This window comes from Schistocerca gregaria, chromosome 1, assembly GCF_023897955.1.
Source record: "Schistocerca gregaria isolate iqSchGreg1 chromosome 1, iqSchGreg1.2, whole genome shotgun sequence".
In the NCBI taxonomy this organism is placed as follows: Eukaryota; Metazoa; Arthropoda; class Insecta; order Orthoptera; family Acrididae; genus Schistocerca; species Schistocerca gregaria.
Genome location: NC_064920.1, coordinates 434,656,175 through 434,682,489, shown reverse-complemented (window position 1 = coordinate 434,682,489; position 26,315 = coordinate 434,656,175). Strand labels below are relative to the sequence as shown.

The window sequence follows — 26,315 nt, the reverse complement described above, 5'->3', positions numbered from 1 at the left end:
TAGCCTGATAATTGTTCATGTCTTTTTTCAACTTGTTTGAAAATGGGAATAACTTTTGAAATTTTCAGTACTTGTGCAAAGTTCCTGCCCGGAAAGACCAGTCACAGAGATGAATTAGCAGTTCAAGCAATAGTATGCACACATTTCTTGATGGCAGGTCCTGACCATCAATGACAACTGCATACAATTTTTTAAAAAATTTCTCACATCCTAACCTTTGGTAGTTGTGCTAATGAACAGTGATTGTGAATGCTTGTATTTTCTGGTTTACTGGTTAATATTTTATTTTTGGATTATTTTTTTATCCCTTCTTCAGCTAAGCTTGCAAATAATTTCTTGAAAGTGGTCACCAAAGCATCAGGATTAGTCATCTCATTGTTGTGTTTATTTCTATATTTGTGTGTGTTGCTTTCCCCCCTCTTTCCCATTTTACAATATACCACATTGATTTCACTTTGCTGTTGGATCTGTCAATGCACTCACCACTGTACATCCTTTTAGCTTGTCTTTCCATTGTCCTTTGGTTTCATAGGTAACTTTTATATTATTTGAGTAATTGAAGGGAGTAATTATTTTGTTTTTACAACTAATGGAATATTCTCCTGTTTTAAGATGAAGTTTTTATTCCTGGAGTAATCCTTTTCTTGCTTGACTGATTGGGGGGAGGGGACTAAACAGCGATGTCATCAGTCACATCGAATTAGGGAAGAATGGGGAAGGAAGTCAACCTTGCCCCTTCAAAGGAACCATCCAGGCATTTGCCTGAAGCAATTTAGAGAAATCACAGAACACATTGATCAGGACGCAAGTTTGAACCGTCTGCCATCTGAATGTGAGTCCAGTGTGCTAATCACTGCAACACTTCACTCAGTAATCTTAGTCTTGTTTCTCTTATTGTTATTTAAGACTGCTGTTTTCTGTGCACTATAATATACACTACATTCATTCATTTTGTTAAGCTTGTTTTGAGTTTATTAACACTCCTTCACTAGTCTAACATAAGGCATGCCAATGATCATGATTAACTTGAAAAAATACTTCCAATATCATACATGATTTTGAAGATGACGTGCATTGGTGTACTAGAGAATTAGCAACTAAGTAAAAGAGAGATTTAAGATACTATACACAAGTCACTTTGGAAGCTTAGAAGCTTTTCATAAGATAGTGTAGTATGTTTCAATTTAGCCAGTCATGACTGGAAACACCTTGTTTTTATAGTATGACTAGTGAACCCAGCAATCCTTTTCGATTGCTAAATATGTATGGAAATTGCTTATACGTCATAACCTCCTCCTTCCCCCCTCTCTGTCCATCTACTACTCCTCTCCTCCCTTTCTGTCCATCATCTCCCCCCCCCCCCCCCCATGTAAATTTCCTCCCCATCTCTCTATCCATTTCCTCAGCCCCTCAACCCGTTTTCCCTCCTTGACCTTGTTATTGCAAATGGAACCTCAACTGGGAATTAAACTTCCTTAAAATGAATAGGTTTATTGTTTGCGATCAATGGTATACTAGCTATGGAGACCTCTCCAGCTGCTGCGTCTGTGAAGGTAGTAGCTTAAATGACAGTATTTCACCATTTTTAATCTGCAAACAGCCAAGATAGCAAAGTTTTGGATGATTCAGATTCCACAGTAGTATTCTAATCAGAAGCCAATAAAACTGAATGTGAGGAAGAACACAAAACAGCACATTGTTGTGTATATAATTTTTGTTCAATTCACATGTAAGGAGAAACAATGTTTACTAGTGAAACAGTTTGTCTAGTGGTTTACATGCACTGCTATCATAGTCAAAATTTACTAAGAGAAAGAAAATGAAACTGCATGTTATTAGAGCATTGTGTAAAACTGTTAAGTAAATTGATTAAGAAATTCCCTAGTATATTTATTTGTATATTATATACATTAAATATATATATAGCCCACATATGGCCAAATGTGTTTATCGTATGTTCGCCCAAATGTTTACTAGAGTGTCTGGTAAATATGTGAGATAAATCGGTCAAGTACTATTTGAGATTTTTGGTAACTATCTTAAACAATTACATGACTTTATATAGTAGTATATGTGATGTGGAAATAGGACAATTATGTATGTACAACTGCTAGTATGCATTGATAGAATACTGAGAAATTGGTATTCATTCCAAAAAAGTTGTGTTAATCCTATGATCTATCTTTATGTGGCATTTACAAGTGTACTATTCCTTCCAGAGTGGATTCGTGATTGACATCAAATGTAAAATACATCTCATGCTGGATACCGTACTGGGTATATATACTCTAAAAACACAATATAATGTTCACCTACCTCCTCCACTCTTGTAGCAGAGATATGGAAACCTCCAGACATTTCCAAGCCCCACAGAGTACCCAATGCAGGCCAACACAAACTGTGCCTTATTAGACCAATGCTGCCTTCTTGGGATGTGAAGGTATTCTCTACTAGGGTCAAAATAGCTGCTACTGCTTGTAGTCGAAACTGATGCCTCATCATCAGAAGGCCTAGAAAAAACAACACCATGTAAATGAAATTGAAATTTTGCTATTAAATGAAGTAACTACAAATATTCTGTTCTGAAGTTCTAAATTTTTAGAATACGTTTATTACTCATGCTCAGGTTGAAGGTTTTTATTTTTTATGTTAAACAGTACTGGGAGATGTGTAATATACTCTACTTGCATAGCTAATTGTTTTTTAATCATGAATTGGTTTTTAATCATACATGTCCCTGTCAATACCATTTTGATTATGGGTAATCAACCCACTTACACCTGTGTAATCAAGATTGTAATTTAACAGCTTTAGATTTTGAATAGGAATAGATGATAGAATGTACTGAGTAATTCACAAAAGGTTGTGTCTTTTACTAAAGTATATTTATGTTTATTCCTTTGCATTTGTTATTCATTATGTAACACTATTTGGAATAATTGAATGTCCTGTAAATAACAGGTTATACGGTTTCATTTGCAAAATTATGTTAATTTGTAATTTTGTACACACAGATTTCCATTATGTTAAAACAATAATTTCTAGTACAGGAAAATGATAATTCACTAATGGAATACAGTTTTTGTATGAAATGAACAAGATTATAAAACAGAAAAACAATGCACAATATCGAGATCGATTGTCAGAACTGTAAATATTTAAGTGGGTAATAACTAAAGCCTGTTAAATGGTAGTAATCAAAATAACTAATAAATTTAGCAGATATCTGATATTTCATATTCAATATTTTAGAAAATGTTGTAAAAAAAACTGCAAGAAAACAGTGTTAAAGACAACATCTGACAAAAACATGAGGTAACCAGAACGGAAGGAAGAAATGAAATGCAACTTCATGGGTTGAGAGGGTATGTGAAGTTATTGAAATGAATACAAAACTGACTCAAATTTGCAAAGAACTTGTTGGCATGAGCCCACTTATCAGCACAATATTGCACAAGCTCTGACCTAGATGCACACATTGATTGAGTTGGGAAGAGTGTCATTGCCACTGCATCCTCTCCTGGGGCAATCTGACTCACAACTTCGTAGCTGGTCCTTAATATCCTGAATACTGGTGCTAGCGTGGAGTCAAAATCTGAGCTGGCCCACACTTTTTCAAAGAGGGACAGACTCTAGGGGTCTTGCTGTCTATGGGAATAACAATATCACACAGACAGTTCACAAAGATACAAGGTTTGGACAAAAATTTGGGTGCAGGAAGAAAAATATATGTTGGAACATAGATACAGATGCTAGACAAGCCTGCAGATCGCACTGTCATATGTGACTATGAACAACACCTGTGCAGTATTGTCAATACGATGCGAATGTCAGCTGTGGTCAGGAAAAGTGTTCTTTGTAGTTGTGAATGCATTATGTCAGAGATAAGTGAATTCGAATGTGGGCAAACTGTTCATGATCATATGGTGGGTGCTTCTGTAGCCAAGGTGTGAAAGTGTTCAATGTTTCGAGAGGCACTGTATCGAATGTGTGCTGTTCGAATGTGGGCAAACTGTTCATGGTAATATGGTGGGTGCTTCTGTAACTAAGGTGAATGTTTTCAATGTTTCAAGAGGCACTGTATCGAAGATTTATACTGTGGTACAGGGAAACCAGAAAACCACTAAGTCATAATCCGGATGAAAATGTCAGTTAAATGGTTCAAATGGCTCTGAGCACTATGGGACTTAACATCTGAGGTCATCAGTCCCCTAGAACTTAGAACTACTTAAACCTAATGAACCTAAGGACATCACACACATCCATGCCCGAGGCAGGATTCGAACCTGTGATCGTAGCGGTCGCGCGGTTCCAGACTGAAGCGCCTAGAACCGTCAGAAATGTCAGTTAAGTGACAGTGACAGATGATGGTTGAACAGGGATGTGACAAAAAAAATAAGAGGACTACAGTTGCAAAAGTGATTGTAGAGCTGAATGTCATACTCATGAACCATATGAGCATCTGAAAACTTGAAGGAAGCTACAGAGATGGGGAATTTCAGGGGGAGCTATAATTCCAAACCCACTCATCAGTGATGCAAATGCCTGTAAAAGGAAAATGTGGTACTAAAGCCATAAAACCTACAGTATGGAGCAATGGAAAAAGTCATTTGGTCAGTTTAATTTCCTAGAGTGAAACATGGTGGGGGGTTTTGTGACAATTTGGGCACCCATACTGTGGTATTCCATGAACCCTATGGTTACTCTAGAAGATCGCATTAGTACCAAGGGTTATGTGACGTCTCACAATACAATGTTTGTTTCCCAGTGGCAATGCTGTGATCCAAGGTTACAGGACCCCTGGCTACACACCTCGCGTCATCCAGGGTTGGTTTTCTGAACATGAGGGTGAGTTGTTGCATCTCCCTTGACCACCACAGTCACCAGATCTTAATAATATTGAGCCTTTGTGGTCTACCTTGGAAAGAAGGGTGCATCATCACTATCCACCTCCATCTTTATTACCTGAACTTGTTGCTATTTTAAAGGAACAATTGTATAAAAGCATTGGAACCCACACAGAACCTGTATTTATCCATTCTGAGATGACGGGAAGCTGTTCTGAGTGCCAACAGTTTTCTCACACCGTATTAGAGGTGGTCACACAGTGTCTGTGTTATTAGCACATTTTTGTCTGCCACCAGTATGTGCCATGTGTAGCCGAACACTGTTCTGTCGCTAAAAAGCATCATGATACTGTCACCTGAGAGGTAACACGCAGCATGTCCTTGATGAACCATTTCACCACTGGGATTCCCCAGTCGTGATACAGAGTCATACCCAATGCTGCCCCCCCCCCCCCCCTCCCAAAAATCATGATGCCAGGAGTAATATCTCTATGCCTCCTTATAATACTGGAAGAATGGAATCTCACTCAGGTCACTGACATACTCATCAACAATGGTCATCAGAACCATGATTTATAGATGAATAGCATGTGGTGTTATTCATCAGCAGTCCATGTTTCCCAATCAGGCACCATTCCAATTGCATCCCTCTGTGTTATGATGTTAATGGCAATGTATGTATGGGATGGTAACTACCTACAGCAGCTGCTAGTACCCGAACAATGGTACAGGATGATGCAGTATTGCAGGGAGTCTATTATTTGATCGTGGTTTCAGGCACCAATGTGATGGGGTTACATAGTCCTTGGTGCACAATATGGCGATCCTCTCTTGTGGTGGTGAGACAGGGTCCACTGCAACCCTTACAAAGAGTAAGCCTGCCCTCAGGTTCCCAAGATGTCCAACATCGGACTGCGCTTACATCTGCATGTCACAAAAATTTGGATATTGCATGATTCAACCAACCACCCAAATGGAGACCCACAATGAGGTGCTGATAACACTGTCTCATATGAGTATGTAATATCTCAATTTCCTTCCGAATGATCACACTATTCATGCCTTATGTACCCCACCAGGGCTGGTAACAATACTAAAACAGAAAGAACAGTAATGCACTATGGTGGCCATTCTATCTGTTATGAAGTATTACAACCCTAGTCACTTACTACCAGACAATGTTGTGCATGTGTATGAAGTCGCAACAACATCCAATGGCGTCTTCCGAGAGCTTCACTTTTGAGGCAGCAAACTGTAAAACTTTCTATCACATTTAAGTTTTTGTTAATGTATAATGTTTCATTATAACTTAACAGAAGTGTTAACAGTACTGGAGGGCAGTCAATGAAAATTAGAAAGAAGGAAAAAAAATCCAGTGAACTGTTTACACTTATTATTTCAAAAGTAACAACCACAACTGTTAATACATTTATCTCACTGTGAGACAAGACAGTCACTACCCTCACAGACAAATATTTGCAACTGCCTATGAAATCATGATTGTACCCAGGCATGCACCTCTTCCAAAGCAAATCAATGGCCATGGATGTCTTTCTCGAGTGCTCCTAAAATACAGAAACAGCATGGGGAGAGATCAGTACTGTATGGAGGATGTGTAAGAGCATCCCAGCATAACTTCTGCTATGTAGTTAAAAGACAGTCATTCAATTACTGGCAAAGTCATGATGCCCTTTATTTTTGACTGCAAGGGCATGCTGCTCATTGATTTTCTGGAACACTGTGCCTCAGTTAACACACAGTGGTTGTCAAGTCCAAACACCTAAGAATGCAGGATAACGCCTGCCCACATGTTGCCAAGATTATTTCAGCTAAGCTGCAGAAGTTTGTCTGGGAACCCTAGATATTCTGCATATAATCCTGATCTTTCCCTATGCTATTTCCATATTTTTGGAACCCTGAAGAAATAAATTTGCTTTGGATGAAGAGGTGCATGTCTGGATATGATCACAGTTCTGTGGGCAACCGTAAACCTTCTTTCATGAAGGCATTGACCATCTCATCTCACGGTGGGATAAACATAGTCACAATTATGGTGATTACTATTGAAATAATAAACAGATTACTCCCCCCCCCCCTCCCCCCCAAATCTTCTTTTCATTTGACTGCCCCTTATAATAATGAACTAGTTGTCATGGATTGTTACTTTACTGCATAAGGACTGTTGTTAGGTCAAAGTTACTATTTGCTGTGAAGTAGTAGTCAGTTGTTGTTAGTACGAACTGGCAGTTAGTTGCTTGTGAGTTTTAGAAGTTGCAGTCAGTCTGGTATTAGTAAACGAAGAAAATTATCAGGATATGTTTTGGACTTTTATTTAAAAAGGTAAACACCCAAGATTTGTTAATGAATGCGGATTTTTGCAAAAAGTAAGCAAACTAGTACATCTGTAGTGAATAAACATGAACAGCAAGTAATGTCAACCTTGAATTCTTCAAAATAACTATTCATCATGAAAGTTTCATTTTTTGCTTTAGAACTTCTGATTTGCAAAGTGACTCATTATGTTGTAGAGGAAAATGAACAACTAAAATTTAGAACCAATTTAATTTTGAAACAGAAACATTACAAGGTAAATGTAAAACTACATTCTCGAGGTAGTTCAGTAGTGTACTCAAATCAAATACAGGGCAATGTGGCTTATGTACATTGTTCAGTTTAATAAATGTACCTCAAAGGGTAGTCAGTACAGGAAGTTTCCTGTCAAATTTGTGTACACTATAGCAATGTCATTCAGTCACTTATAATCATGTGACACAAAAAAGTAACCTATAAAGTATTAACCCATAGCCATTAAACCAGCTGAAGACAGCTACTTTCAAATTACAGCTTGCAAGTACTATGAACAGAATGCTACACAATTGCACGCTAGCTTCTCTTATGGCAACTGGGAGGGCTGTATCAACCTAGACAGTAGTATCCAACAGTTACAAAGAAGGTAGGCAATGGAATATCTGTAATGGAACCAGAATCAATTTTACAATGTTTTCTTCACCAACAAGTGTAGACTTTGTCTGATGCATGATGACTGTCACTCAAATGTGTACAGGTTGTCAGGTATTAATGCTTCCTCAGGTATGCAGTTCATAGCTTCAGCAGGGAACCGAGTAGTAATTTTTTTGTCAGTATTATGTGTAAGGATATCGATGCTTCTCACTGCTCGAGAATTGTGCAGCATCAGGGCAGAAACATCCTTCCAGGCCCTACAGTTAACACATTGGCAATGGGTTCATCCTTCAAGACAGTAATGCAGGAATATGCTGCATTCATCTCATGAATATCTTCTACAGGAGACAGAAATCAACCAAATGGTACAGTATCTGGTATCTACTGACATGAACCAAATCAAGCACACTTTTGACCAGTCAAAACTTGCAGGGTATTGTTGAAGGAATCCTCCTCACAGCCTAGACCTACTCAGAAGGACTGCTGTTGAAGAGTGGGACAGGTTTGAGCACTTTTTGCACTGCATACCGAGGAGGATCAAACCATGCACAGGATGCAGCAAAATGGTAATGGAAGTTATTCAGCAGAAGATTTAGTTTTTTCAGATGTGCACTTCCAAATAAACTGCCATTAATTTGATTACTTTTTTGTTTTTATCTCACAGTAAAGTTATCTTTATTTAGTTTCACAAGTCTCATATTTTAATTCCCTGATCCCCTTGACCTTAGCCTCCACTGATACACAGATGGTGTAAAACTTTTTTAGCAGTTGAGGGCCTTGAAAAACATTTGAGAGAGAATACCTTGTGGCCATTTTATTTTAGGAAGGGGATTTTTGGGATTATATGTATCTGCTTCTCAGCTTTGAATATTTTACTTGAAGTGACTCTTCTTTAGCACCACACAAAGGACACGTGTGACTCAAGGAATATGGAATGAAAAAAGTTGACATCACATCATCCCACTCTGATCACAACCAGGTTTCTTGCTGAAGATGAATTCCATACCTTCAATGGTTGGGAACATTGCTGGCAACCAAATTGTCCTCCACAATGCTTGAGACTACCTCATCTAAAGGAGAAACCCCCTGAATGTGAACAGCCTCCTCAGGAAAGTTCAACTACACTGAATCTCATCTGAATGGGCCATGGAAGACGTGCAAACACTCTCCACAAGTGGGGAAATTTCCATCACCATGCTGTGGCTCTGGTGCTGAATGACATATAAAAGCTCATATCGTAGCAATGTGTCCTGCAAGTGCCTATAGAGGTTCTTTCAAAGATTTCCTGACAGTCACAAGTGGACTGACAAACTATATAAAACCCAACTGATAAAATGTATAAAATACCTTGATATTCATCTACAACTATTGTCATTTGTATTATTCTGGAGAAGTGCTGATATGTAACAGTTTAGTAATCCTTGTATATGCATCACTATTCTTGTGATTAAAAGCCTCTCATGTGTGCCATAAGATAAATAAATAACTATCTAAAAATTGGGAAGAAAGCATGATTGCGTGTAATCAAATTATGTGTACGGTACCGTACCTTGTCTACAGCATATGAACATGCCAACATAACCACACTTGTGGGATATAGAGTGAAACAGATTGAGGTTGGGAAATATTCCAGAGTTGGTTGGAAGAATGTGTGGAGGCACTGAATCAGGTTGTGTAGGATAATGAACAAAAGACTTTCTCCTCTCCCTGAATGAAAATATCTCTTTTGTTATGTGTCTAGAAAAACCTGCTGAAAACAGTTTTAGAATCATTGATTTGTGAAATCTGATGCACAACTTAAGTTTCTTAGCAGTACATTAGTCCCAAACTTCAACTACCATCCAAGTACTGGATAGAACCCCTTTTGAATCACTGAGTATATCCCCACACCAACAATTTACTAATTTTCTTACATTGTTATTTTAAAGGAGTTTTACATATGGATTTCCTAACTCAGTCTTTTTATTTTGTTTCACGCTCTTAATATCAATTTACAACCGAGCACTTGTTTTCAGCAACTTAACACAATTTCAAGAATTTTGCATGGAATTCTTAAGTATTAATGAGAAGACTTTCAATGGGGAAGCTTTTATTTCCCCAGTAACTTCAGAGATATCTAAATGGACAGTGGCTGATTTGTTTACAGCCTGCAGTTATCTTGTCAGCTGAAAACCACATGTCTGAGAGATACATTTTTATCCATTTCTAGTTTCCAGCATTGAAGTGGAATTCAGCTTAAAACTTTGAGTATTTATTTATTTACTCATGCCCTACATTGAAATAGCTTCACTTTTCTTTTTAAACCATTGCTTAATCCACTGCATATTTGAAGTAGAATATCAGATGACTGACGAGTACCAGAGAATGGTCCATTATTCAGTTTTGTAAATGTCTCAGAACACCATCTGGGTTGTGGAGGCAAATGACTTTATCATCAACTTGCAAATAAAGGAGTGATTGCCATTATTATTCTCAAACTGTAGTGTTCCTCCATGTGATCTTCCTTCTAGAGCTCTAGCAAGCAATCAGCTGAACAAAGTAAATTATTTGACTAAAAGTCTCTGTACTGACGACTGAACATACTCTGTTCAATGTTGAGCTAAGTATCTACGGGTGTACAATGCCGAAAAACAGTGTCATCATTATAGGTATGTTTTTTTCCAAAATGAGAGAATAGAGAGAACTGAGTTTTAAGTGAACATGATCAAAGCTCCCAGCAGTTCAAAATTTCTGTCAAAGATATTTCAAAGGGGATAACAAATGCCTAGAGTCAATGTCAGCAATTTTATTCTTAACTGGAAAGATTAGAGAAGTACTATACAGAATCCCTCTGATACTTTCTGAGACTAGAAGGCACTACTTTTATGTTTCTCAATATTTTGCAGCTTTTATGACATTGTCCTTTGATAAAATCAAATTTTGTTGGCTGACAGGTTCATTTACATTTCAGTGTGGGTGTTCCACAGTCTGAATCATTTCTCCAGAGTCAAATTTGTCACCCTTTGTAAAACAGGGTTACATTACATTGTTTCCACATTTAGAAATCTCAGTTGTCAACCTATTGAGCATTTTTCAATTGGCATATGGTAAGTGGTGTCCATTTGCAATTATTTCTTGTATGATGAATTGTCCTGTGAGGATAACTACGTCCACAGTAGAAGACTTCTGGCCCAGTGACATCCAGGGGTCTGGTTCTCTGGATCCGATTTCCTGATTTCACATTGTATTTGTGATGAGGGATGGTTCTACATGGAATGCTTGCACAGACACCAGCTTCTTCTTTTCATGCTCTCCAATAACAACTCTTCTTACATCTCCAGGAGCATTACCAGCTAGATAAATGAGCCTGATTACCGAGACACATTTGTAACCGCCTCTCGCAATTCTTGCAGTTTCACTGAATGTGATATTGACATGCTTCATGTAGGCTGATGCTTCTCAGATTGGTGCAATACATTCACTTTCACAAAGGTTGGACACACGGCAATCATCTGAAGAAAATGACTGCCTCTCCACTGAGTCCATATTAACTTTCTGAATATTTCCTCCCTTGAGTAACTGTAGTTTTTAGTTACTCATACACCAAGGTACTTCAGATCTGGATTGTCTTTGAGGTTTGATTCCTATCTAAGTGATACTAACATGTCCCTTAGCTTCTTTGTTGCACAGGTGTAAACAGCAGACTTGGGTCTTGTTGGGGTTTGCCTTGAAGTAGTTTCTATTCAAGCAGACAGAGAACTGTTTCAATGCACACACCAACGGCTCTTTATATCTGCATCTATGTCTACATACATACATACATAAATACATACACTGTGAGCCACTGTAAGGTGCATGTTGGAGGGTATCTTGTAACACAGCTCATGATAGTCCTTTCTCTACTGGCAAATGAAACAGGAAAGACAATCTGTGTGCCTCTACATGAGCCCTAGTTTCTCTTACCTTCGTGGTCCTTGTCCTTACATGAAATGTACATTGGTGGTGGTAGGATGGTTTTGCAGTCAGCCTTAAATGCTAGTTCTCTAAATTTTCTCAATAGTGTTTCTCAAACAGAATGTTGATTACCCTCCAGATGTTCCCATTTGAGTTCCCAAAGCACCTCCATAATATCTGTGTGTTGATCAAGCATGAATCAGACCATTCAAATTACTTAGATGCTCATTCCATTTCATTTCAGTTTGCAACATTGTACCTAGATATTTAATCAATATGACTATCCCATGAAGCACAGCTGCAACAAAGGTTTTACTTCATCCAGCTACCATTGCACCATCAGTACAGATGAATCTACATTATATACAGATAGTATAGAACACAGTTGACAAGACACTTCATTGAGGAGCTGTTTGTTAGCGGGGATGTTACATAGAAAGTTTGGTTCCGATGTGACCCTTCAGAAAGCTGGTGTGGACTGTGAATCACTTTGTTAGATCTAAGACACTACGTAAGGCAGTTTAGCAATACTCTGTAGATGATAAGAACTTAGTATCAGAAATCATTGATTATTATAGAAAACTAACATTGCAACTTGGCTACATAGGTCAGTGACAATCTACCATTAGGCAAAAGGAGTTGGTTTTTCTAGTCTTGATACTGTCCAAAAGCCACCTATCATAAGAACTGTGCATAGAACTCACTTAGACTGGCAAAAATAACAATGCCAGAGTGAGTATCTTTTAAAGGAAGACGGGGTTTAACGTGGCGTCAAAATTGAAATCATTAGAGATGGACCTCAAGCTCAGCTTGTGTTCAAGGATGGGGAAGGAAATCAGCCAGTCCTTTGAAAAGAACCATCCCAGCATTTGCCTGGAGCGATTTAGGGAAACCATGGAAAACCTAAATCTGGATGGCTGGACGCAGGTTTGAACCAATGTCCTCCAAAATGCGAGTCCAACGTGCGAACCGAGCATCTTGTGATGTTAGTGAATTTCAATGGATATGGAATGATGCCAGCCGCGGTAGCCATGCGGTTCTAGGCACTTCAGTACGGAACCGCGTGACTGCTACGGTTGCAGGTTCAAATCCTGCCTTGGGCATGGATGTGTGTGATGTCCTTAGGTTGGTTAGGTTTAAGTAGTTCTAAGTTCTAGGGGACTGATGACCTCAGGTATTGAGTCCCTTAGTGCTCAGAGCCATTTGAATCATTTGATGTGGTATGATGATCTGTTTTTTTTTTCCTTTCTTTTTCTTTTTAGTCTAAGCTCAGACCATTAGTCCAGACAAATGAACATAGTCATTCATTAAAACAGCAACACTAGTGTGGTTTCCACACTATGGCAACACAATGAAATTGGATCTTTCAATCTGTGTTGGATAATATTTGCGTCCAGAAAGCAAGGAATTTTCCATAGTAATGCCAAGAAAATGAAGTGCATTTCTTGACCTGATCTGCACAAAACTCCGACCTGAACTTCATTCCTTCCCAGTAGCACTCTTAGACTGCGCATGGGGAAGATGGTGGGAACCACTGTGAATACACCAAAATTTCTCTAATCTTGGCCTCGCAGTAAGAAGTGTATAAGAACTTTTGGAACGCCTTTAGTGAAAGTTGAAAAGTTTAATAATAGCAAAAGGTGCTCCCAAACGTTAATTGTAAGGATGGCACATAAATAATGAGCAGCAGTTGGTGTCCAGTTTGGTCACATTGCGTGCATAACGATTCATTGAGAAGTTACATTATTTTTTCTTTTATTTTCATTAGTGTCTGTTAAGTGTTTCCACGTGTCAGGCAAAATGGTAAGTCATAAAATTGTATAGTGTACAAACTAAGAATCAATGCACTCTATGACAAGGAAAGCTTTTACTGGAAAGGTCTGATGGTTTCCTTTCCTTGTACATGCTGCAGAAACGAAAGTCCAATTGAAAGAAACTTTCGTCTTAACTGTTTTTATCAACCTCGGTTGTTAATGGGTCTGGAGTGCTTATTTCCCTCTCTTCCCCAAAACGAAAAAAAATCACACTGAATCAGATTTCTCGGTCGTGAGGTGGATACGAAAGTGCCGAGATTAAAAATTCTAGGAGAAACGCTCGTCCTTTTAGCTGCTTTATGTGCAAGTATCCATGCTTCTTTTAGAAGCACATGACCGCTGTACCAAGAAATTACCAAACGTAGCGAATCGTGACATGCTGCGCGAAGAGAGAAAGTTTCAAGGTTGACGGCAATCCATTCGTCTGAAGGCTCCGACCGTTGTGTTGCTTGAATGCTGCTTAAGACGGGGATCAGATTGTGGCTGCTGCTTGAGGTAAAGGGAGAGGAAAAAATAAGAACTTGCACACAGCTTTCTCCAAGGATGAAAGAAAATTTGAATATCAACACTTAAAACTGTGCTAATGCTCAATAGTAAAGACTAAATTCTTTCTAAAGATCGTTGATAATCCAGTTTCTAGATAAGGGGTAGGATGGAGGATAAGATGTACTTCCTACGGTTGTTACATACCCGGATCAAACCACCGCCGCTGAGCTCCCTTTACGGTTGTTTTCTACATCTACATCTACATCTACGCTCCACAAGCCTTGCATGGTGTGCAGCGAAGATCCCATGGTGTACTACAACGATCTCCCCTCCCTCTCGAGCACTCCTTTCCAGTGGCACTCGTGGACTGTGAGCGAGAAAGATTATCGGAACAACTTGTAAACGCGAAAATTTCTCTCGTCTTGGCCTCACGGCCATCACGCAAAATATATGCAGAACGAAATAACTGTTCCCTGACGCAGTGGAACGCAGCTGTTCGAATTTTGAAAGTAAAGTTTCCACTACGTTTCTTGAAACTTCTTCCCATTTGAATTCACTAATCATTTCGGTGGCTTTCCCTTGATGACTAAACAAACACACCATAGCCATTCTCTTCGTTATTTGTCTCCGTCTTTCTGACAAACGAACAACGTAACTGATCACTGTCGTAGAGTCAAGCAATATCCGATATTTTCGTCTATTTTGTGCACCACGTTACAGATGTCAGTTTTTGCACCAAACGCTGATCATCCTCAAATCATCTTGCTTTTCGTAACAATTATCTCATTTGTCCAACCCCCCCCCCCCCCCCCCCCCACACACACACACACACATATACACATACACGGTGACATTTCGATGTGTGCACGGAAGATGTCGTCTGCAGAAAGTACAGATGATTTGCAGACGACAGTTTCTTTTTTTTTTTGTTTTGGCAACGGATTAGTCAAAAGTTTATATTAACTTTTTTGTTTGTAGGGACGAACTTCGGACACCATGTGTGGCTGAACACACAGCCAAGTGCAGAAGTCTAACCAGAGACACAGGATACCTTCTAGTTGGTGTTGCCAATTTGTGGCGAATATGTACAAGGGGAAAAGCATGCCTTTTTCGCTCGAAAGACACTCTCCACGTAGCCGTGCCAGTCAAATCCAGAGGAAGAAGTACGGCTCTCTTTCAGTAGGTTCACTGCTCAAAATTTTCAGATGTTTCGTTTAGACAGAGAAGCTCCATGAAATCTTAACGATGTAAGCCTTTTACGCACATATTAGTTAATTTTATGTTCTTTGAGTTGTACGAGTAGTACTAGGTCTGTAATGATATATATAACATTCGAAAAGAGTCAGATCGGAAGTCGAGGTCCTATGCAATGGTCTGTCTGGCCTCTTGATGTTAAGCCACTGGACTTTTTGTTGTGCGGTGCATAAGATGCGCGGTGTACGTTTCTCTTGTTTGTTACATCAGTGGCATGGAACAGTGTACCCATCTATCACAGCAACTTCACAAGTCCATACTAGGCGCTGCAACGCATAGCTCTGTGCTAATGGGGACACTTTGGAGCACCTCACGTGATACGGCAACCGGTTGTTCTGCAACGTTCTCAGGGCAGTGTTATGCGAAGCTTTAACAGTGGAGAAACCCAAGATTAGAGTTTGAATAGGGTTTGAATAGAGCAGAATAACCACTCTCAGGGAAATTAGTTTGTTATACTGCGGCATTAGGATTATGGAAGATTTGCTGCTACCGCAGCAACGATTGTATGAAATGAATGGATGCAAGAGAGTCGTCCGCAGCAACGTGTTATTACTGAACCACGCATTGCGACTACAGCACGGCACAATCACCAGCATGTTCATATGGCTGTCAATGGTGAAATGCCTCACAGCGGGCGTTGGCCTTCTATAATGACAAAGCTCTGTAGCGTCGTTTGTTGACCTTCCCGGAGACTATTTACTGTCATCAGATTGTCTCTCGAAACATCTTCTACAATGTTGTAAGTATCGTTCTGTTACACTCGTTGCATACCGATAAGAAACAAATGAATTAGTGATATCTTCTGCATGGAAGGGAGGGGCACACAGAGGAGGTAGGGGCACAGAGAGCGGGTAGGGGCACAGTTTTTTTTTTTTTTTTGTTTTGGGGCGCAAAACTGCTATAGTGATTAGCGCCCGGTCCGTGACTTGGGAAACGGTAAAAAACGAGAATGGAAACCAGCAGCAAGGGGAACGAAACTCAAAAAATTGGAGAAACTAAAAGCAGAAGGAAAGCTTAAAAATCCACTACAGAAAGGGGTTGGTTGTCCGCAAAAAGAGCTTCAAATTACTGACGTCATTTCACTAATAAACTCTAGAACGCGACCGGCCGAGCGCGTGTCATCTGCTAAAATGGACGATAAATCAAACGACAGCTGTAGACGGGCGCGTAACGGAGTAAAATAGGGGCACTCAATTAAAAGGTGTCTTACTGTCCACAGCTAAGAGCAGTGGGGACAGGGTGGGGGAGGATCGCCGCTTAAAAGATGTCGATGGCTAAAAAGACAGTGCCCTATCCGGAGTCTAGTTAAAATTACCTCCTCCCGATGACGCGTTCGGGAGGAAGAGGTCCAAGCACAGGGAAGAGCTTTCACGTCCCGCAATTTATTATAGGGAAGTGTCGACCAATGTGCGTGCCATAAAAGAACAACACGACGACATAAAACGCTCCGTAGATCGGCGAACGGAATCGATCGAATAGGTGGCCGAAGAAGAGAGACTGCAGCCTTGGCCGCTATATTGGCCGCCTCATTGCCACAGATACCAACGTGTCCTGGGAGCCAGAGGAACGCCACCGAGACGCCCCCAAATGCAGCAAGCGTAGGCAGTCCTGAATCCGGTGGACCAGAGGGTGGACAGGGTAGAGAGCTTGGAGACTGAGGAGAGAGCTGAGAGAATGTATCGCGAATTTTACAGTGGCGCGATCACTGGTTGGCGGCCCAAAGGGGACACACCGTGTACGAGGCAGTGAAGGCACTGTGCATGCTGCCTGCCGGTGTGCAAGGATGTGCGGTGGCACCCTCGATTGGGGCAGGCGGACCGCCGCCAGAGCCAAATGCCGTGGGATACAGTATGTTAATGGCAGGGGCCCTCAGTGGCAGGCAGCAACAGGGAATACACGGATCACATATTCACTCAGAAGTTTAATGGCGGCTAATAAAAAACCGGTGAGCATGCAGAACCACTGCTTCGTCCTTGGCCACAGAAGCTACCGTGTTATGCTCACCGCATAACGCATAGTGCAGAACTTAGCATGGCTTCCTTTCTAAGCTTTTAAGCACGAAAGAGGTAACCTGTACTGATGTGTGGTAACCGCATTAGAGGACCCATCGTGGTTATCAACAGGATAATATCCAGTATCGCAGTACTGGCATTTTCTTCGACTTTATATGGGATGAAACGGGATCCTGCTACGGCTGCCATCGTCTCTCAGAGAACGAGGAGCCTACTGTATGATCAAGTGGAACCTTTCGGTCGCCTACAAAGAATAATCTTGGCCTACTGCACCCAGTACGGTACCTAGTAGGGCCTACCGTCAATACATTACACCATCATTTCCAAATAAGGTGACTGAGAATGATTTAAAAAGATAGAAAATGTTTACAATTCCGTCTAAACTGTGATTGGTAGCAACTCCTCTTCTCCATCCCTTTATGTTATCTGTTAAGTCTCTTCATTTCCTTACACGAACCTGCTCCTGCATCACCTCTGGTCTATCTAGACAAAGCAGTCGAGCTCTTCAAAAATGTTCAAATGTGTGTGAAATCTTGTGAGACGTAACTGCTAAGGTCATCAGTCCCTAAGCTTACACACTACTTAACCGAAATTGTCCGAAGGACACACACACACACACACACACACACACACACACACACACACACACACACACACACAAATAAAAAGAAAAAAACACATAAGCAAACTTCGCCAGAAGAAGGAGCCACTGGTTCCAAAATCTTGCATACATGAAACGTTTCTTTTAAGTGTTGTCCTGCCGCCGCTTGGTGAGTAGATTTTTTATCCATCCAATTACATTATATTGTCAAAAAATTGATTATTTTCGTTTTTGCATGACAGTGATAGATATACACTGCTGTTATATTGGTTGTTCTTTGCCTACAATGAAGGGTAACGTCACCGCAATTATTGTTTTAACATAAATAATTTCGAATTGGTAGCAGTATAATTGGTACGACCAAAATAATATCTTATATAATATATTCGTATTTAAAATTCTGTTTATCTGTTTCTCGCCCGCACATGTGGGTCATTTAGTCTTACTATGATGTCACAAGTCAGTACGCCATCTGATCGACGCTGTGGCTCTTATGACATCTTTTGCATTTCCCACAATACCTCGTTAATGCGCATTGTTACCTGAAAACGCTTTCCCCAGCTACAAATAGCTCAACAATCCGCTTCTGGCTACCGAACTTATTTTTCCGGATTCTGTTTGGATTAAATAACTTATTGACGAAATGAGCTTTCCACGAATTCTAAATCACATCAAACTGCCAAAGTTCCATTAATCACTTTTTATTTGATCTTTATGATTTTAGTACTTCCATTATCACCATTTTGACCGGGTGCCACTGAAAAATTGACGCGAAGTAGCGCGTGGTTTGAAAGGCGAATGCTGACTAATTCTTATCAGTTGTCCACTGAAACATCCAGCCCAATACACCTGTACGAAATAATTACTTGTATGACTTTTACCATTATAAAAGAGCCCGCTCCACACTACTGAAAAAAAGCATTTTATTTAAAATGTTTGTGGCACTCAGCTAGACAACCCTGTGGCTGCCCACGATATATCTTTCGGTCTCTTCCAACTCACTGTTTCATCAAATGTCTCCAGACGTCTCACACAAAATAGAGCTCTTAATAAACAGCGTTACGGTCTCCTCATTTAAATCCTGTGATGTAAGCAGCGCAGTTTTCTAGTAATACATTGCCCATACCTGTGCAATTCTGCCCTTTCCGTCGGATGAACTTTTGCAATCTCAGAAGAGTTTACTTGTCTACTGTGGTATGTTGGCGGCAGCATTCCGTGACTTGGACCTGCTGTGTCTAGTTTCCATGTTAAGTTTTCTCTTTCAAGATCTTGTTATTATCTTGCTCAGATTGGAAGCTCCTCTTGTTTTATCGTGTTTGCTTTTTTCAATTTGATTTTTATTAAAATCCACCTTATGCAAAACACTTTCTTTTTTATTCGCCCAGACACGTTTCGCCATCTACGTGTTATCTTCTGTGAGTCAAATTTATTTCTTCAAAGTATAATAAAAATTTATAACAACACAATCCTTCAAAGTAAAATACAAATTTATAATATTACAATCCTTAAAATCGTTTATCTATCGATTATAAATTTAATATATACTCCACAGAAATAAAATTGAGCCACAGAAGATAACACACAATTGTCGAAACACGTCTGGATGGACAAAAACGAAATGTTTTGCGTAAGGTGGTTTGGTGAGTGGCAGCTAGCTCTAAATGAGGGGGAAATGTTAAGCTACTGCAGGTAAGTAGGAAAAACAGATCTGTAATGCCCGGATACACAATTAATAGTGTATTGCTAGACACATTAACTTCGTTTAAATATCTGGCCGTAGCGCTGCAAAGCGATATGAAATGCAACGAGCATGTGAGGACTGTGGCAGGTTGGGCGAATGGTCGACTTCGGTTTATTGGAGAATTTTGGGGAAAGTGTGACTAGTCTGTAAAGGAGACCACTTACAGGACGCTGGCGCGATCTATTCGCGAATACTGCTCGAGTTATTGAAGGAGGATATCTAGGCAATTCAGAGACAGGCTGCTAGATTTGTTACCGGCAGGTTCGAACAACGTGTCAAGTGTTACGGCGAAGCTTCGGGAATTCAAATAGGAATCCCTGGAGGAAAGGCGATGATCTATTGAGAAAATTTAGAGAACCGGCATTTGAAGCTGACTGCCAAATCATTCTACTGTCGCCAACATATATTACACGTAAGGACCACGAAGATGTTGTTGTTGTGGTCTTCAGTGCTGAGACTGGGTTGATGCAGCTCTCCATGCTACTCTATCCTGTGCAAGCTTCTTCATCTCCCAGTACTAGCTGCAACCTACATCCTTCTGAATCTGCTTAGTGTATTCATCTCTTGGTCTCCCTCTACGATTTTTACCCTACACGCTGCCCTCCAATGCTAAATATGTGATCCTTTGTTGCCTCAGAACATGTCCTACCAACCGGTCCCTTCTTCTTTCGAAGTTGTGCCACAAACTCCTCTTATCCCCAATTCTATTCAATATCTCCTCATTAGTTATGTGATCTACCCATCTAAAATTCAGCATTCTTCTGTAGCACAACATTTCGAAAGCTTCTATTCTCTTCTTGTCGAAACTATTTATCATCCATGTTTCACTTCCATACATGGCTACATCCATACAAATACTTTCAGAAACGACTTCCTGACACTTAAATCTATACTCAATGTTAACAAATTTCTCTTCTTCAGAAACGCTTTCCTTGCCGTTGCCAGTCTACATTTTATATCCTTTCTACTTCGACCATCATCGGATATTTTGCTCCCCAAATAGCAAAACTCCTTTACTAATTTAAGTGTCTCATTTCCCAATCTAATTCCCTCAGCATCCCCCGATTTAATTTGACTACATTCCATTATCATCATTTTGCTTTTGTTGATGTTCACCTTGTATCCTCCTTTCAAGACATCGTCCATTCGGTTCAACTGATCTTCCAAGTCCTTTGCTGTCTCTGACAGAATTACAATGTTATCGGCGAACCTCAAAGTTTTTTATTTCCTCTCCATGGATTTTAATACCTACTCCGAATTTTTATTTTGTTTCCTTTGCTGCTTTCTAAATATACACATTGAATAACATTGGGGAGAGGCTACAACTTTGTCTCACTCCCTTCCCAACCACTGCTTCCCTTTCGTGCCCCTCGACTCTTATAACTGCCATCTGGTTTCTGTACAAATTGTAAATAGCCATTCGCTCCCTCTATTTTACACCTGCCACCTTCAGAATTTGAAAGAGAGTATTCCAGTCAACATTATCAAAAGCTTTCTCCAAGTCTACACATGCTAGAAACGTAGGTTTGCCTAGTCTTAGTCTGGCTTCTAAGATACGTCGTAGGGTCAGTACTGCCTCACGTGTTCCCATATTTCTACGGAATCCAAACTGATATTCCCCGAGGTCGGCTTCTACCAGTTTTTACATTCGTCTGTAAAGAATTCGCGTTAGTATTTTGCAGCCGTGATTTATTAAACTGATAGTTCGGTAATTTTCATATCTGTCAACACCTGCTTTCTTTGCGATTGGAATTATCATAATCTTCTTGAAGTCTGAGGGTATTTCGCCTGTCTCATACATTTTGCTGACCAGATGGCAGAGTTTTGTCAGGACTGGCTCTCCCAAGGCCGTCAGTAGTTCTAATGGAATCTTGTCTACTCCCGGGCCCTTGTTTCGACTCAGGTCTTTCAGTGCTCTGTCAAACTCTTCACGCAGTATCGTATCTCCTATTTCATCTTCACTGCATTCTCTTTCGTTTCTATAACATTGCCCTCAAGCACATCGCCCTTGTATAGTCCCTCTATATACTCCTTCCACCTTTTTGCTTTCCCTTCTTTGCTTAGAACTGAGTTTCCATCTGAGCTCTTGATATTCATCAAGTGGTTCTCTTTTCTCCAAAGGTCTCTTTAATTTTCCTGTAGGCAGTATCTATCTTACCCCTAGTGAGATACGCCTCTCCCTAGTGAGATAAGCCTCTACATCCTTACGTTTGTCCTCTAGCCATCCCTGCTTAGCCATCTTGCACTTCCTGTCGATCTCATTTTTGAGACGTTTCTATTCCTTTTTGCCTGCTTCATATACTGCATTTTTATATTTTCTTGTTTCATCAATTAAATTCAATATGTTTTCTGTTACGCAAGGATTTCTAATAGCCCTCATCTTTTTACCTACTTGATTCTCTGCTGCCTTCACTACTTCATCCCTCAAAGCTACCCATCCGTCTTCTACTGTATTTCTTTCCCCCATTCCTGTCAATTGTTCCCTTATGCTCTCCCTGAAACTCTGTACAACTTCTGGTTTAGTCAGTTTCTCCAGGTCCCATCTCCTTAAATTAGCACCTTTTTGTAGTTTCTTCAGTTTTAATCTACAGGTCATAACCAATAGATTGTGGTCAGAGTCCACATCTGTCCCAGGAAACGTCTTACAATTTAAAACCTGGTTCCTAAATCTATCTTACCATTATATATTCTGTCCGATACCTTCTAGTATCTCCAGTATTCTTCCATGTATACAACGTTCTTTTATGATTCTTGAACCAAGTTATGCTCTGTGCAAAATTCTATCAGACGGCTTCCTCTTTCATTCCTTACCCCCAATCCATATTCACCTACTATGTTTCCTTCTCACCCTTTCCCTACTTTCGATTTCCAGTCACCCATGACTATTATATTTTGGTCTCCCTTCACTACCTGAATAATTTCTTTTATCTCATCATACATTTCATCAGTTTCTTCGTCATCTGCAGAGATAAGATACGGGAGATTAGTGCTCATACGGAGGCATATAGACAATCGTTTTTCCCCTCGCTCAGTTTGCGAATGGAACAGGAAAGGAAATCAGTAGCAGTGGTACAGAGTTCCCTCTGCCGCGCACTTACGTTGGTTTGCGGGGTATCTATACAGATGTAGCTTTCATAAAATCTCAAATCTCGTTTATTCGTGCTAACGTTTTAGCACTTTCTCTTCGCTTTCCTCAGTGATGGCTATGTCGTTAGCAAATCTTATCTTTCCATTCGATTAATTCTGTCCCTTCCAACTAAAACACTCATATTTCTTTACGTACTACACGAATATGTAATAAAAAATGGAGGTTCCTATTTTTAAAAAACGCAATTTTTATTCGTTTGACCTATGGCAGCGCCATCTAGCGGGCCAACCATAGCGCCATCTATCATACGCATATGTTTCTAAACAGTATTGTGTTCAGTTAAAATGCGAACGGTTAATTTTTCATAAAAAAAACTGTACAGTGAGTCTGTAGGGTCCGTAACAGCACAGAACCAGCGTGTTCTACAGTATAGGGGAGAGGAAGCTGCGGTATAGGGAAAATTAATTTTCACCAAATGTTGGTTCTTGGTAGAAGCTTGCCGCTAACACACTTTATATACGTATTATGTGGTACCAAACTAAATATTTTTAAGTGAAAAAGGAAACGATAGACATAAAGTATTTGCGTTTCTTTGAAGGCTTACAAAGCGATCACTTTTTCCTACGTATTGGGCTAATGTCGCCAGTGCCATCATAACAGTATTCCATGTTTCTTGTTCTGATTTTTGGACATATTTTCTCGGCAATTTGCAAGATGCCTTGGATATCGAAGTCGCGGCGTTGGGTATCGAAGTTGTGCCCACAATGGCAGCGACATACATCGAATGTTCGACTGTCGAGGCGGCAGGTTCGGATGTTGCTTTGCCCGTTGACAAGGAAAAGTTGTTTAACTTGTGAAGAGTCATGATCGAATCTCTTGTAAGAGAGATTTCTGATACTCTTCCGTGGCGCTGATTAACACAATTCTGTTTGGAATATGGTTTACTGCAGCATTAAAATCAGAGAAATTGCGTGGATCGTCACAGCGAAGCATGTGTGTGTGTGTGTGTGTGTGTGTGTGTGTGTGTGTGTGTGTGTGTGTGTGTGTGTGTGTGAAACTACAAAAAAGACCGCTGACTGATTTCCCTTTTGAACTGTACTGTACGAAATCCAGAATAACGACCTCTATTAGAAAAAAATATTTGGTTGGAAAACTCCAAGATCAGTATTGAGAGAAGGGTAATTATCGTTTCGTGCTGGATAAGAGATTATACATTGCAAGTGATTGATTCAAAAATTGAACTGTCTGAATACTGTCTCTGTCTATAACGGATTTTGTCGAAGTGTGTTATGTGATTGTAACTAAGTACAGTGCTCCCATAGGTGGCGTCAACCAATTTTTTGGGGGGTTGACGAGTCGCACATAGCTATTCGTAAATACGGGACGAGACGTCGCCTTAAAAAGAGAGAGGACACATTGGGTGTTCGTGGGAATCGAAAGAGTCCCCAGAAAGTGTTATATTCTTCGTGTTTACTCTAGGGGTAAGACAACTTGAATGTCGCTTATAAAATATCCGCTCTTCCTAATACGAAAGTGAGAACTGATGGCTTCATATTGTATCAAACATTGTAGAAATAGTGCTTCGATCACGAGTTTTGACTCACTCAGTAGAGTCTGCCGTTTAAATGATTCATCCGTGTACACCCAAAACACTGGGCGATTGTGGAAGTCATTAAAATCATCCATTAAGCGAAAGGACCGACCAAGGGGGGGGGGGGTGAACTACATATTTTTCAATACCTGTGTGTCCACAGTTTACGACTGTCAGGAAAATCTAGTCCGTGTGACAATCTCCCGATATTTTTCAAAGATATTTCATGTTTTCACTCCGGAAAGGAGAGGACGGCTGAGGTAAGTCAAGCCAGCAAATACTTCATTACATTGTTGAAAGTGACAGTAGTAGTATTACGGTTTCATTTTTTTATTAGATTAATTTTATGCCACGTTCGTCATTTATCGCCCAAGTTTTCATTTCCACGTTCGTCATTTGACGTCCGAGTTGTCAACAGTTTACAAACTTCCCGCCTCGACAGTCAAACGTTCGATATATATCGCTCGCAATGTGGTGCCGCTTCGTTACCAAAGGAAATTACCAGCATCATTTATAGTATTCGAAACAATACTAGCGGCTGCAGCGTACCATCCTTTATCGGATATTTGTATTAGGCAAAATATATCAGAACAGAGACTTTTTTTTAAAATAATGTAAATTAATTATTTCTAAATCGTCACAAAGGAATAGATTGATTGTATGAGTCTCTGTGACTTTCTTTCATGGAATCACCTTAAGGTCATGCCCGCCTGATTCCGGCATGATTTTAATGTTAATGAAAACGGCGGTTGTTTACGTATCTTAATGATTGTGTGCATGTATGATTGTTAAAGGGGTAGAATGACAACTGATAGCTTTTTCAGTAAGCCATATGATCTTTAGTATTATGCACGATATTCTAATTCTTATTACGGTAAATATTTTGCCCACTTTTTCCGATCGGACGAGAAAGTGGCATTAGTGGTTCTCAGATGGAAGTATAAAACCGAAAGAAACCATAAGATACTGCATCTGGAGGCCAAAGGAAGTTGTTTAAACTTTGGTATTGTAAAAAGAATATATACGAGAGGTAACAAGAGTAATACAAAGAGTTACATCGGACGACCGAGAATCAGAAGTTTTTAGTAAAAGTCTAAGGAAGACGATACCTCTGTCAGAATCATTGACAGCAACGGCAGTGCATATTACGACACTGTTCAGACATTTCTCGGCAGCGACAGTGTTCAGGGCAAAAACTACACAATAGCCACCTTCCCCTAACTGGAAAAACCGCCATTGGCTGAGGTTCTGCGAGTATTGCTTCATTTTGAAACTGTAACAGATGTGCTTTGTGCAAAATAAAACTGTTCGCTGACTTCCTTGTATCAGTGTGGAAGTGCAGTGGGTCTTAATATTTTGTTCATGCTAAATGCTTTACAATTAACCGTGTGAAATGTTGACAATTACTGTCCTGAAAACAATGGACTTTCATTTCGTTCAGGGGAGAGTACGTATTGTCAAGCATGAGATTTCCGGAAGGTTATGAAATGATGATGGCGTCCTCTTGGGTAAAATATCCCGGAGGTAAAATAGTTCCCCATTCGGATGTCCGGGCGGGGACTACTCAAGAGGATGTCGTTATCAGGAGAAAGAAAACTAGCGTTCTACGGATCGGAGCGTGGAATGTCAGATCCCTTAATCGGGCAGGTAGGTTAGAAAAATTAAAAGGGGAAATGGATAGGTTAAAGTTAGATATAGTGGGAATTAGTGAAGTTCGGTGGAAGGAGGAAAAAGACTTCTGGTCAGGTGACTACAGGGTTATAAACACAATATCAAATAGGGGTAATGCAGGAGTAGGTTTAATAATGAATAGGAAAATAGGAATGCGGGTAAGCTACTACAAACAATATAGTGAACGCATTATTGTGGCCAAGATAGATACGAAGCCCACGCCTACTACAGTAGTACAAGTTTATATGCCAACTAGCTCTGCAGATGACGAAGAAATCGTAGAAATGTATGATGAAATAAAGGAATGTATCACATT

The 26,315-nt window shown here is 40.0% G+C and overlaps 1 protein-coding gene across 3 annotated transcripts in view; it reads right to left on the bottom strand.

The window, feature by feature from the left end:
* LOC126351133 (sodium- and chloride-dependent GABA transporter ine) overlaps positions 1-26,315 on the bottom strand; it is a 340,642-nt gene that overhangs the window by 59,496 nt on the left and 254,831 nt on the right. For all 3 annotated transcript variants that reach the window (XM_050002576.1, XM_050002579.1, XM_050002578.1), the window contains one exon: positions 2,317-2,510. In XM_050002576.1, the coding sequence (XP_049858533.1) occupies positions 2,317-2,510 (194 nt within the window). The remainder of the gene's footprint in view (positions 1-2,316; positions 2,511-26,315) is intronic.